The 12,827-nt window shown below is 52.5% G+C and overlaps 1 protein-coding gene across 2 annotated transcripts; it reads left to right on the top strand.

Annotated features, from left to right (window-relative positions):
• Positions 1 to 968: 968 nt before the first annotated feature.
• Positions 969 to 8,813, top strand: MYORG (myogenesis regulating glycosidase). 2 transcript variants are annotated; one of them, XM_073881447.1, is made up of 3 exons: positions 969 to 1,083; positions 4,568 to 6,678; positions 8,641 to 8,813. In XM_073881447.1, the coding sequence occupies exons 2-3, from the start codon at positions 4,641 to 4,643 to the stop codon at positions 8,664 to 8,666; spliced, it is 2,064 nt and encodes a 687-aa protein (XP_073737548.1). In that variant the 5' UTR covers positions 969 to 1,083; positions 4,568 to 4,640; the 3' UTR covers positions 8,667 to 8,813. The 2 variants fall into 2 exon arrangements, with proteins under 2 accessions (XP_073737548.1, XP_073737547.1); XM_073881446.1 differs by lacking the exon at positions 8,641 to 8,813 and having other exon boundaries at positions 4,568 to 7,646.
• The last annotated feature ends 4,014 nt before the right edge of the window (positions 8,814 to 12,827 follow it).

The following is a 12,827-nucleotide window of genomic DNA, read 5'->3' on the forward strand; positions in this document are numbered from 1 at the left end:
AGACATCCTTGCTGCCCTCCCTTACCCAAGTTCAAGAGTCTAAAACATAATTTTGGAGGGTCTCATGACTAAGAAATTTCAAATTACAAAGCAAAGCCCTCTTTCTCTGTCCCTCCAGAAATAAGAGGTGAGGTGTTCTGGAATCTCTGGGATCTTTAGTATTTTTGCACCCAACTCCTCCTCGGACGGAGCAGGGGTATGGCGGGGCACATTTGCCACCTCTAACGGTATCACCACAGGGTGTGTGTTGCGGGGGGAGATCAGAGGGGGCATTGCAAAATACTGAGGTCCCCAACCTCAAATACTACTGGTCTGGTCCGTTGTGAACTGACAACTCGGGCTTCCTGGCTGGTGGAACTAGGCTCCTTCCGTAGGTTCCTTGATTGGATCCACCCTGCACTGAGCCTCTTCTGTGATCCCCCAGAACCCCGCTACCCTTTTTCTATATGAGAGAACTTTTTCCATATGGGAAACTTTCCACATGAAGAGCTAATGAGAGCATTATACCAAGATGGCCTCCACCTGCCCAAATCTGGAGGGAAAGGAATCCCAGTAGCCAACCCTACCCCCTTTACCCTGCCGCTCTCTCCTCCTCATACACATCCCAGATTTAGCCTAGAGGTGCGAGAACCCCTACACTCTACAAGTGCTCCTTTCTCCAGAACTACATGTCCCAGAAGGCCTAGGGAAGAGCCCCGCTAGCATCCAGTAAGCAACGGCCCAGCGGGGGTGGGCCTGCAGGCAGGGGGCGGAGCCAGGAGACACTGCTGGTGGCCTTCCAGAGTTGCCGGGAGGTGGCCACAGAGCAGTGGGAGAAAGGTGGGAGCTAAGGGGTGGGACCTCAAGTCCGCGTGACAATGTGGGAGGAGGGATCGAGCGCCAGGGGCGGGGCTGGACTACGAGGCCCGAAGGGAGACCGAACGACCGGGGCGTGGCCGAGCAGCAAGGGGGCGGGTCCCGAGGAGGGCTTCAGCTGTTCCCAGCTAGGCAGCGCCCCGCGCCGCGCCGTGGCAGCCCAACTCCGGCTAGCTTGGAGGGAATCTTCGGGAGCCTCCCTTCACCCCCACTTCTGGGGTCACTGCCGTGAGTGAGCCCAGGGGGAGGACCTTGGGGGGTTGCTGAGGAAACACATTTCCTGAACTTTCGCTCCTACTGATGAGTAGGGGGTACGAGCCTGGACACCTGGGCCCCTCCTCAAGCCGCGGTTCCCAGCGGGCGGCCGGCCCTTTGACCTCAGTCTGTCCCTTCGGACATTGTAGCTGTAGCGCTGGGGTGGAGGGGGAGTATTCCAAGCTGTAGGCGCAGTCACTCGATCCCCTCTGATCTCGTCCTTGGGGAGGGCAGGGAGATGGGCTGGATCGAGTTGCCTTTGACATTCCCTCCCTCCTTGGAATTATGTTCGACAAACGACTCAGCTTGGCATGGCCTCCCCGCTTTGGGGCCGGGCTGGGCCCTCCCCCTCAGATCCGGCTAGGGGCTGGCAGCCAAGACCGAGGTTGAGTGTCAAGTGGGGAAAGGTTTGGCTAGGGCAGACCCCACCTGCCGGCATTAGCCTGTGGTTAGCCAGACGACGGAGGCGGCAGATTACAGGGGTCTCTAGCGCTGTTAACACAGGAACCACAGTTCCTCCTCCACAGCCCCGTACCAGATGCCATGAAAATTGCCCTTTTCCCACCCCAAGGAGCCTTTCTGGAGCAAGCAGCAGCACCAACCCTTGAGAAGATAGGCTTCACCATGCACACAGCCACCTGATGGGGAGCCTGTCCCACCCTCTGACTCACAAAGCTCCTTTCCTCTGCTGCATTCAGACTGCCAGTCAGACCATTATCTCCCATCTCCTAAAAATTATGCTGTGGAGGGTTAAGCTGGGATTTCGGATTTAGGCAACCTTGCCACCTGGTAACTTCAAACAAGTTCCTTTTTCTGTTTGGGCAAGTTTCTTCGACCGTAGACTAGGCACTATAGCTATGCCTCTTGTTCAGTATTATTGTTAGGGTTGGATGCTGTGGTGGCATTTGAGAGACCAGCACAGGGCCTGCATGGAGTGGGTGCCCAAGACTGTGGGCCCCTGACCTTCACCAAAAAACCTTGGAATCCTAGAACATTAAGATTCTCAGAACCTATTTGGAAATGGCTTTTGAGGTCATCTTGGTGGCCTCTCCATGCCTCCAGTGTCATGAGATGGGCTGACTTAATATGAAAGTTTTGAGGATGAGGGGTTCTCTGTCCTCTTCAGATATGGACCCTTACCGCTTATTCCCTCAGTGCCCAGAATGGGGCCTTGGTTGTCCTGAATGAATCAATATAAATATATAGCAAGTCTGGCCTGGACCACCTAAAACCATCCTTGGTTTCTGCTTAGCTTGAGGGCATCAGCTGAAAGCTACTGTGTGCATTCTGCAGGAGGGCTTTTCTAACCTATACCCACAGGTAGGGGATGCAATAGAGGGGTGGGGGAGTTTTGAAAGCTAAGTTGTATGGGATGAGAGGCAGGGAGTAAGAGGCTGTTCCAGACCAGCTGGAACTGACCAGCTTAGGGATATAGGGGGAGGGAGCACAGAGAATGAGGCCCTAAGACAACACCTCCTTGGAGGGGGGAGGCATTGTAGTGAGCTGTATATTGACATCTGAGATAAAAATTCTGGTCTGCACCTGTCATTCTTTTTTTTTCTTTTTTTAAGATTATTTATTTATTTGAGAGAGAGAGATCATGAGCAGAGGGGAGGGGAGGAGGGTGAAGCAGACTCCCCACTGAGCAAGGAGCCCAATATGGGACTCAATCCCAAGACCCTGGGATCATGACCTGAGCTGAAGGCAGACACTTAACCAACTGAGCCACCCAGGCACCCTGCACCTGTCATTCTTGATGACAGTCTCTTTGTGGGAGAGGTGGGGGAGGTGAGGACCCTGAGCAGTTCCGGCATCTCCTTGGGAGTAGCTGAGGACTTAGAGACAGACACTGGCATCTGGGAGGAGGCTAATTACTGTTTGCCAGTCTCCCTCTCTCCTTCCTCCCAACTGGAACAGATGGGCAGCTGGCTGGCTGGCAGCATGTATGTCTGTGTGTGCACCTGGCTGGTGCTATTTCTTTGTTGAACTCTGCCCTGAGGGCTGAAATATGGTCAGTTGCCTCGGGCAGCAGATTGGGACACACACTGCCCCCCCCCCCCGCCAGGTCTATGGCGTTTTTTCTGCAGTCATATGTTTAACATACAGTATATGAGAGTCTATGTGTGCAGTAGCGGGTGTCCACTCCTTGGAGAGCTGATAGGTGAGGGAGAGACATTGGTTCAATGTGGGTAGGTGAAAGTTCCTAGAGCAGATGGCTGAAGGATTTAGGTTAGGGAAGGAATGAGCTTGGTGGTCATAGGATAGGCCTGGCTGGAAATGGAATCAAAAAGGCAGATGAGACCACATCATGCCTTGACCCTCAATTGCAAAGCTTATAGTTCTGAACTTAAACCTGGGGGTCATGCTCTAAACCGAGAAGAGATATTGTCTCATAAGTGCTTTAAAAAGATCACCATGGTTGCTGTGAGCATTGGGGGAAAAGAAGGTGGAAGCAGGGAGGCCTATTGGGGAAGTACTGCAATGATACATGGGAGAAATGACAGTGCCCAAAGTAGGGCAGGGGCAGAGGAGAGTGGGTGCTTAGTGGAGACAAAGCCAGGAGGTAGCTGGCCAACAAATGTGTTGCCAGAAGGACAGCAGGAAGATTGGCAGGGAAATGGACTTGGTGATCAATTGCTGAGAACAGGGTGGAGTTTGAGAGCAAAGAGAGGGTGATCTGAGAAGTCACCATGGCCACCATGCTACACTTTTTACACCAGCCCTAATGTACAAACCCAACCCTGCCTCTCTCCAAACCAGGCCCATGACTGCATCTGGCTTTGGGTATCTTCTCTAATCTCCAGATTTAATCTGGTTTTTGACTCAAGATTAAATTCCATGCCTGAGATGTTCCCCCTTCCTCTCTCCTCTCCCCTTGCAGGGACAGGAAAACCAGCCTACTGCCCTGTTAAAGATCTTAAAGAACTGGCTGGATTGTCTTCCCTCTCCCACCATGGCCTTCTCCAGACCCCTCGCCTGCTCCTCAGCCTGAACTGCCCCATGTATGATTCAAGGAAGCCTGGCTAATTCTGTGATCCTAGACAGCTCCCTGACCCTGTCTGGGTTGTTTCTCCACCAGGAAAATGGGGATGCATGCCATCTGCTCCTCCCCAATCAGAGTCCTGACTAATTATGGCAAAAACTGGCGCTCATGAGAAAGAGTGGTTTAGAGGGGAGGGTATGTGCTATGGTGAGCGCTGTGAATTGTGTAAGACTTTTGAATCACAGACCTGAACCCCTAAAACAAATAATACATTATATGTTAATTAAAAAAAAAGAAGAAGAAGAGTGGTTTAGACACATACAGATAGTCCAGGTAAGGGTCAAGCCTTTATGTCCCAGACCTTATATCCCAGAATACAACCTTCCCAAAATATACACTTCCTCTTTCTGATGCAGCAAAGGGAAATACTGTGGAATGAGAAAGCTCATTTCTACTTCTCTCTTCCCTTTCCAGAATCAGGCAGTCCAGGTTCAGATGCTCTTTGTCGGGTGGTCCCACTGCCCACTCCTTCCCTAACTAGGGGCTCATGCCCCAGAACCCTCAGGAGAAGAGCCAAGCCTACCCCCGTTGCCGCCCTGGGAGCCGCGCAAACCGTAAGAGCCCCAAGGTCATCGCAGCTGCAGCTATGTACACCTTCTTGCCTGATAACTTCTCGCCGGCCAAGCCCAAGCCCTCCAAAGAGCTGAAACCGCTCCTAGGCTCCGCGGTCCTGGGGTTGCTGCTGGTGTTGGCCGCAGTGGTGGCCTGGTGCTACTACAGCGCCTCTCTACGCAAAGCGGAACGCCTGCGCGCGGAGCTGCTGGACCTCAACCGAGGCGGCTTCTCCATCCGCAACCAGAAGGGCGAGCAGGTCTTCCGCCTGGCCTTCCGCTCAGGCGCACTGGACCTCGACTCCTGCAGTCGCGACGGCGCGGTCCTTGGTTGTTCTCGCACAGCCGATGGGCGCCCCCTGCATTTCTTCATCCAGACTGTGAGGCCCAAGGATACGGTCATGTGCTACCGCGTGCGCTGGGAGGAGGCAGCTCCAGGGCGCGAGGTGGAACACGCTATGTTCCTGGGCGATGCAGCGGCACACTGGTACGGTGGTGCTGAGATGAGGACCCAGCACTGGCCCATCCGCCTGGACGGCCAGCAGGAGCCTCAGCCCTTCGTCACCAGCGATGTCTACTCCTCCGGCGCTGCATTTGGAGGCATCCTCGAGCGCTACTGGCTGTCATCGCGTGCAGCTGCCATCAAGGTCAACGACTCCGTGCCCTTCCACCTGGGCTGGAACAGCACGGAGCGCTCGCTGCGGCTGCAGGCACGCTACCACAACACGCCCTACAAGCCACCTGCGGGCCGCCCTGCCGTGCCAGAGCTCAGCTACCGCGTGTGTGTCGGCTCCGACGTCACTTCCATCCACAAATACATGGTGCGGCGCTATTTCAACAAGCCCTCGAGGGTGCCAGCACCCGAGGCCTTCCGGGACCCCATCTGGTCCACGTGGGTGCTGTACGGGCGTGCCGTGGACCAGGACAAAGTGCAGCGTTTCGCCCAGCAGATACGCCAGCACCGATTCAACAGCAGCCACTTGGAAATAGACGATATGTACACCCCTGCCTATGGAGACTTCGACTTCGACGAGACCAAGTTCCCCAATGCCAGCGACATGTTCCGCCGTCTGCGTGATGCCGGCTTTCGCGTCACGCTCTGGGTTCACCCGTTTGTCAACTACAACTCATCGTGCTTTGGTGAGGGAGTGGAACGCGAGCTGTTCGTGCGCGAACCCACAGGCCGGCTGCCCGCACTCGTGCGCTGGTGGAACGGCATCGGCGCGGTGCTCGACTTCACACGCCCGGAGGCTCGAGACTGGTTCCAGGGGCACCTGCGGCGGCTGCGCTCACGCTACGCTGTGGCCTCCTTCAAGTTTGATGCAGGCGAAGTCAGCTATTTGCCGCGGGACTTCAGCACCTACAGGCCGCTGTCCGACCCCAGCATATGGAGCCGACGCTACACTGAAATGGCACTGCCCTTCTTCTCCCTGGCGGAGGTCCGCGTGGGCTACCAGTCACAGAACATCTCATGCTTCTTCCGCCTAGTGGACCGCGACTCGGTGTGGGGCTATGATCTGGGGCTGCGCTCACTCATACCCGCCGTGCTCACCGTCAGCATGCTGGGCTACCCATTCATCCTGCCCGATATGGTGGGTGGCAACGCAGTGTCTGAGCGCACAGCGGGCGGTGGCGAGGTGCCCGAGCGCGAGCTCTACGTGCGCTGGCTGGAGGTGGCCGCCTTCATGCCCGCTATGCAGTTCTCAGTCCCGCCCTGGCAATATGATGCCGAAGTGGTGGCTATCGCGCACAAGTTTGCCGCACTGAGGGCCTCGCTCGTAGCGCCGCTATTGCTGGAGCTGGCTGGTGAGGTCACTGACACAGGCGACCCCATCGTGCGCCCCCTCTGGTGGATTGCGCCCGGTGACGAGACGGCACATCGCATCGACTCGCAGTTCCTTATCGGAGACACGCTGCTGGTGGCACCAGTCCTGGAGCCCGGCAAGCAGGAGCGAGACGTCTACCTGCCTGCAGGCAAGTGGCGCAGCTACAAGGGCGAGCTTTTTGACAAAACCCCAGTGCTGCTCACCGATTACCCCGTCGACCTGGACGAGGTCGCCTACTTCGTCTGGGCATCCTGACCCAGCCCAGGACCCAGGAACCCCACAGCCCTAACCTCTGCCTTCATGCAGGCCTTTCACCCTCCATCACAACCACATCGTGTATCCCCAGGACGTCTCCACCTCTGCACCACCCACTAAGTGGGTGCCGACATAAATGTGCCCAACCAGCCGGGGTAGGGCCAGGTGAGGGGGCGCTAAAGCAACTTCCCTTTCTAACGCACAATCCGAAAGACTGTTCCCCTCCACACTCACTCCAGTCTGCCAACTGGAGTGAGGTGGAAGAGAACTTGGAAGGAAAAGGTCAGCTCTCTTCCTGTTACACATGATTGTGTTTTAAAAGCACAAAAAGAAACCTTACCCTCCATCCTGACCTGAATGGCCATCTTTGCCCTTCTGAGGTGGGGACTTGATCCTCTTTAAGGTCCCAAAATAGCCCCCTGCCACACTTAGAAGGGCACATTCTTGATGTTGGAAGCCAGGTCCAGAGTTCCCAGCACTGGCTTGAAGTATGGCTGACCTGGTCCCACCCCAGCTAGGAAGATGGGATGGAGGTGTCGGGGCAACTGACAAGGAGAAAGGAGGTTCCATCCCAGAGGACAGGAAGACTGGGCAGAGCGCGGAGCCATCAATGTTGTCCCTCATTTGTGAAGAGACTCCTAACACTGCACTTACCGGTCCATGTAAACACATGGACTCAGCCATGGGCCAGGGCTATGGCCTATGGGCAAGGACTTGCAAGGCCGTGCAGGCCAGACTTGGTGCCTTAACTCAAGAACCTTTGTGTGTGTGTGTGTGTGTGTGTGTGTGTGTGTGTGTGTGTGTGAGAGAGAGAGAGAGAGAGAGAGAGAGAGAGAGAGGCACCATGTGTCCCTGAATCTACGGAATGAACACAACACTTCTGAAGCTGGATAAGCCAGGAAAGAGGGGGCAGGGAGCAAATTGGAGGTTTTGATTGTTGAGCTGGCCCCTCCTGTTTGATGTCCCTGGGAATCTAGTAGGAAATAAACAGCCCTTTCAAGATCTCTCAGCTGCTTCACTCCCTGTATACGTGGCAGGAGTGTAGCCTAAACGGGAGCACTGTTCTTATTCTGATGGTGGTGTGCTTTGGCACATGAGCTCTGTGGGCACATCAGCACCTGTAAATACACATACAGGGTAAGGTCTTTCATTTCAGCCATTTTCTCTTTCTAAGAAGAGCAACCTCAGCCAGAGTGAGTTGTTGCTGACTTTGCAGCTGAGTCTGAGGAAGAAATGGCTTGCCAAAGTGGGGAGGTGGGAAACAGGGCAGGGCTCAGCTTCCCTCAACCCCTAAAGAATGCATCCTTTTGCCCACTCCTCCACCCCCTCTATTTCCCCTATGTGAAAAATGCCTAATGAAAGTTTTGGGGCACTCTCGGATGTCCATGTTGAGTGCTGATTCTACCACTCTTGTCCATAAGCTGTTTGATTTTAAGTGAGCTGCTTAACCTTGTTGAGCCTGTTTCCTCATATGTAAAATGGTGATGATAATGCCTACCTCCCAGGTTGTTGTGGGAATTATAAGCAAAGATGTGTGTAAAGTGCCTGGCACAAGTAGGTGCTCAATAAAAGGTAGCTATTATACTATTATACTTTTTCGGGGGGGCGGTACACAAAAATAACAAGGATTTTTCCAGGCCCAACTGGCTTCCTCTGGGCTTACCTGTGACAAACTTTTCCCAAGTCTTTGCACATAACACCCAGTTGAGCTCTAAGTTTGTGACCCAAAGGACACTGTGGTCCAGGAAAAAGGCAAGAGGAGAGATATCTGAAGATGGGGTGTCAGGAGCCAGGATTCCTGGGTCCCCAGGAGATGGGGAGTAAATGAATTAACTTCCTTCTCCTTTTTGTCAAGAGCACCCACCAATCAGTACTCAATGATGAACCTCCTGGGGCACCCACCCACTGGCTGGGAAGCGGCTATAGAGGCAGAACACCGAGGCTGGGTCCTGGAAGTTTCCCTGAGTGGCTGGAGAGCATGACTGACACTTGAATGGCCCTCCAGGTTTCTGTGCAATCTGAAGCCATTTTAACCAACCTCTGGAGCCTCGGTTTCTTCTTATTTATTTATTTATTTATTTATTTATTTTGAGAGAGAGCTGGGGAGGGGCAGAAGGAGAGGGAGAGAGAGAATCTTAAGCAAGCTCCACGTCCAGCACAGATCCCAATGTGGGGCTCCTTCTCATGACCCTAAGATCATGACCTGAGCCAAAGTCAAGTGTTGGATGCTTAACCAGCTGAGCCACCCACGCACCCCAGTTTCTTCATCTATTCAATGGAATTTCTAGGATTCATTGAGATGTGCCTGTAAAGCACTTATGCAAAAATTGGCAAATAGTAAGTGCTCAATAAATGGTAACTCCTATCAACTCTTATTTTAGACAAGGGACACTAAACATGAAACAAAGAGAAGCTCTGCCTAGAACCTGTGTTGTCCAATGTGGTAGCCACTGCCCACATGTGGCTTCTTAAATTTAATTGTAAAATTAATTAAAATGAAATAAAGCTTAAAAGACAGTTCTTCAGGCACACTAGCCACATTTCAAGTGTTAAATGCCATGTGTGACCAGTGGCTAACCTATTGGACAGGGCAGATTATAGTTGCAGAAAGTTCTAGTGGACCAAGATGGAGGAGTGTGCGCTGCCTGAGATGGCATAGGGAGGGATAAAGCAATCTGTAAGGCCTGAGTAATCTGGCACAGAGGAGGAGGAGTATAAGGGCATGAAGGGCAGGCAGCAGCATCTCACAGCCTAGATGGGGGAGGAGGCACACCATACCCACTGAGCACTCACTGTATGCTGGGACAGGGCCAAAGGAAAGAGTGCCCTCGTCTGGCCAAATTCCAGCAAACCGGCCCCTGGCTTGCAATCTGATTTCTAGTCAGGCTTCTGCCAGTCTCGTTAATCACAAAGGCACAGATGAACAAACTGAAGCACTGAGAGAGGAGGGTATTGGCAGGAGATTAGTAACCACGGGAACCTGGTGTTCTGCATCCAGACGCCTAGAATCTCCTACCTGGTATTGTCCTACCTTTCAACAGCATTGCCCAGCCCTGGCCCATATACCACCAAGGATGGGGAGCCAGCTGAAATATGTATCTCTGAAGCTGCCGCCCAATGGTTCTAGGTCAAGAAGTGTTTCCCCTTCCCCCACTGATACCAAAAAAGAGAGGTTCAAGAAGTGGGGGTGGGGGGACTAGAATGGTAGGAGCCATGAGAAAGAGCTGGATTTGGGAAGATAGGGGGAGGTGAGGGAACTGGGCTGGAAGTTACCTTTCCCTAGTCTGGCCCCTTCCAGACTTGTCCAGTGCCCCATCCTCTTGTGCATTCTAAACTTCTCTCTCTCTGTACATCTGGGTGAGGGGACTCTCCCTACTCCAAGGGAATTTCCAGCACCCTTGTATGGCCAGGATTTCTCATTTGTCTCCCCTGTACCCCTGGGCTGGTTGGTGGGGACTGATTTGTGGGAATGGGGAACTCCTCCAGAGGTAATGGAGAGGATCAGAGTGGCCACTGCAGGAAATCTGGGACTGGGGCCTAATGTCCCCATTCTGTGACCCTGTATACCCTGAGAGTCTGCCTTGGTCTCCCTTCTAATACCATATGAATCAGCTGAACCCTAGCCAAGCCCTCTAAGCCCAAGATGTGAGTTTTCTGAGGGTCTTTGCCCTGTTCCCCAAGATTCGGGTAAAGTGTCTCTCACCCTGGTTGGCTCCAGAGCAAGTCTTCTGCTGGTTTCTGGTTGCTTCTCCTCTCCTCAGGTCCAAGGCTAATGGTGACCTCTCCATCCCTTTATCAGTTCTAGCCTGGACCACTGCAACGGTCTTCTAACTTTTTCAACTCTTGGACTCTTCAATCTAATCCACACAGCAGCTAAGGAAATCTTTCTGAAATTCAATCAAATCACTTAGGAAAATATCCAAGCTCTGATGTTCAAGGCCTCTAATATCTGAACACTTCTCATACCTCTGTTTCTGTTTTACTCACACACACATACTTATGAGTATATTTTGAAAAGCATTTGAAGAAATACTACCTTCTGTTCTGGAAACAGTTGCACAGCCCATCCCTGCAAGGCGAGGCCTGCCTGGACCCAGCCTTGAAGAAAACCACAGTGGCAACTGGGTGATTTCCTTTCCCGCTATTGTCCAACTCAGTGGGACTTCTGCTGACACCCTCCCTTCTCTGGCACACACCCCAGCTCCCAAGGAACAACTGGTTTTTATCTGAAGGCTAGTCATCTACTTCATCATGACCAAGGATCTTTCCAGCAGCTTGAGGGGAAGAGAGAATCCTTTTTTTTTTTTAATGCACTTTACCATTTTAATGGATTATACAGGAAAACAGAAGCTGACCTCTTTTTTATATTAAAATATAATTGATATAACATTATATTAGTTTCAGGTATACAATGTAATGATGGGATATTTCTACGTATTGCAAAGTGATCACCATAGTAAGCCCAGTTAATATCTGTCACCATACATAGCTACCAAAAAAATATTTTTCTTGCAATGAGAACATTCAAGATCTACTCTCCTAGCTACTTTCAAATATACAATAGTTTTATTAACAATAGTCACCATGATGTGTGTTACATCCCCATGACATTAATTTTATAATTGGAAATTTGTACCTTTTGACTCCTTCACCCACTAGGGGATAGGAGAATTCATGACCTGAAGCCGGGGTTGGGCTTGGGTGAGGAATGGGAAAAGACAGAAGAGGGGGTCCTGTCCCCGGGAGTCTCCGGTCTGAAGAACAGGAAGAGATTGTGCCTCTGTACTCTGTATCTTTAGGCTGTTTTTTCCTCCCTAGCCCCCTTTTCCCTCCTCAGGGAGTCCAGTTGAGGCCTTCCTATTACACAATCCTGAGCAGGAGGTGGATTGAGAGGGGAAAGGAAGGGGAGGGGAGGGGAGGGGAGGGGAGGAGAGGGGAGGGAAGGGAGGGGAAGGGAAGGGGGTAGGGGTGGAGAAAGGCACAGCTGATTTCGCTGCGCACCTATAGCACAGCCTCTAGGGGGCAGCAGCGGGGCCGGCACAGCCCTCCTCTAGAAAAGAAGGGACAGGTTGGGCCAACAATCTGGACCAATGGAGATGTAAGCCTCTGCTCCCCAAACATGGGGGCCCCACTTGTGCAGGTCTCATACCTGCACAAGTATTCCAATTGAAACTCTACCATCGAAGCTACCATTATAACTTCATTCCTTTGGGTCTTCAATTCAGCAAAGAAGTGCATACTGTGGGCATGTAAGGTATTGTGTCCGAGGGTCAGGAGGGCATTTTAGCTTTCCAGAGCCCACCCTGGTCGGGATAAGTCTGGTAAAGGCGGCACTGGGGGAAACAGGTGGAGTTTCAAGAGGAGCCTCTTTAGGTGTAGGTGGGGAAACAGGACAGTATTTATAGGATGGGTAGTTATTGGGGAAGGCTTCCGGGAGGACATGCTCTGGAGCTTGGAGGGCCCCGGATTAAAGGGGAAATTGCGGTCTCAGTCCCACATTTCTGGACGAGCTGGCCAGAAGCAAAGTGGTGATGATGACAAAGGCTACTCACCTGTCACGTCCATCTCAGGTTCACTCTCTCCCACCTCATCCACCTCCCGTAACATGCCCTGGTCCCACCCTGCCATGAATTCTTCCTGCAGAGAGTAGATGATACAATTTATGGGGGTCCCCACGCCAAAGTACCTGTGTTTTGTTTTTGTTTAATTTTTTAAAGATTTTACTTATTTGTCAGAGAGAGACACAGCGAGAGAGAGACACAAGCAGGGGGAGTGGGAGAGGGAGAAGCAGGCTTCCCGCCGAGCAGGGAGCCCGATGCGGGGCTCGATCCCAGGACCCTGGGATCATGACCTGAGCCGAAGGCAGATGCTTAACGACTGAGCCACCCAGGCACCCCAAGTACCTGTGTTTTAATGGAAAACTCTGTAAGGCCCAGAGAAATGACTCAAAAAGCCGTACGTAGTATTCTAAAGCAGAGTCTTTCCTTGGGAAGTTCATCCTCAAAGCCCCCCACATATAGGCAACTGCCAGGGCCATCTACC

The sequence above is a fragment of the Callorhinus ursinus genome, unplaced genomic scaffold (assembly GCF_003265705.2).
Source record: "Callorhinus ursinus isolate GAN/ISIS: 27379988/994484 unplaced genomic scaffold, GSC_fseal_2.0 scaffold42, whole genome shotgun sequence".
NCBI lineage: Eukaryota > Metazoa > Chordata > Mammalia > Carnivora > Otariidae > Callorhinus > Callorhinus ursinus.

Bases quoted from the DNA above. Each gene is read 5' to 3' on its own strand.
- MYORG (XM_073881446.1), top strand. From the start codon at position 4,641: ATGCCCCAGAACCCTCAGGAGAAGAGCCAAGCCTACCCCCGTTGCCGC.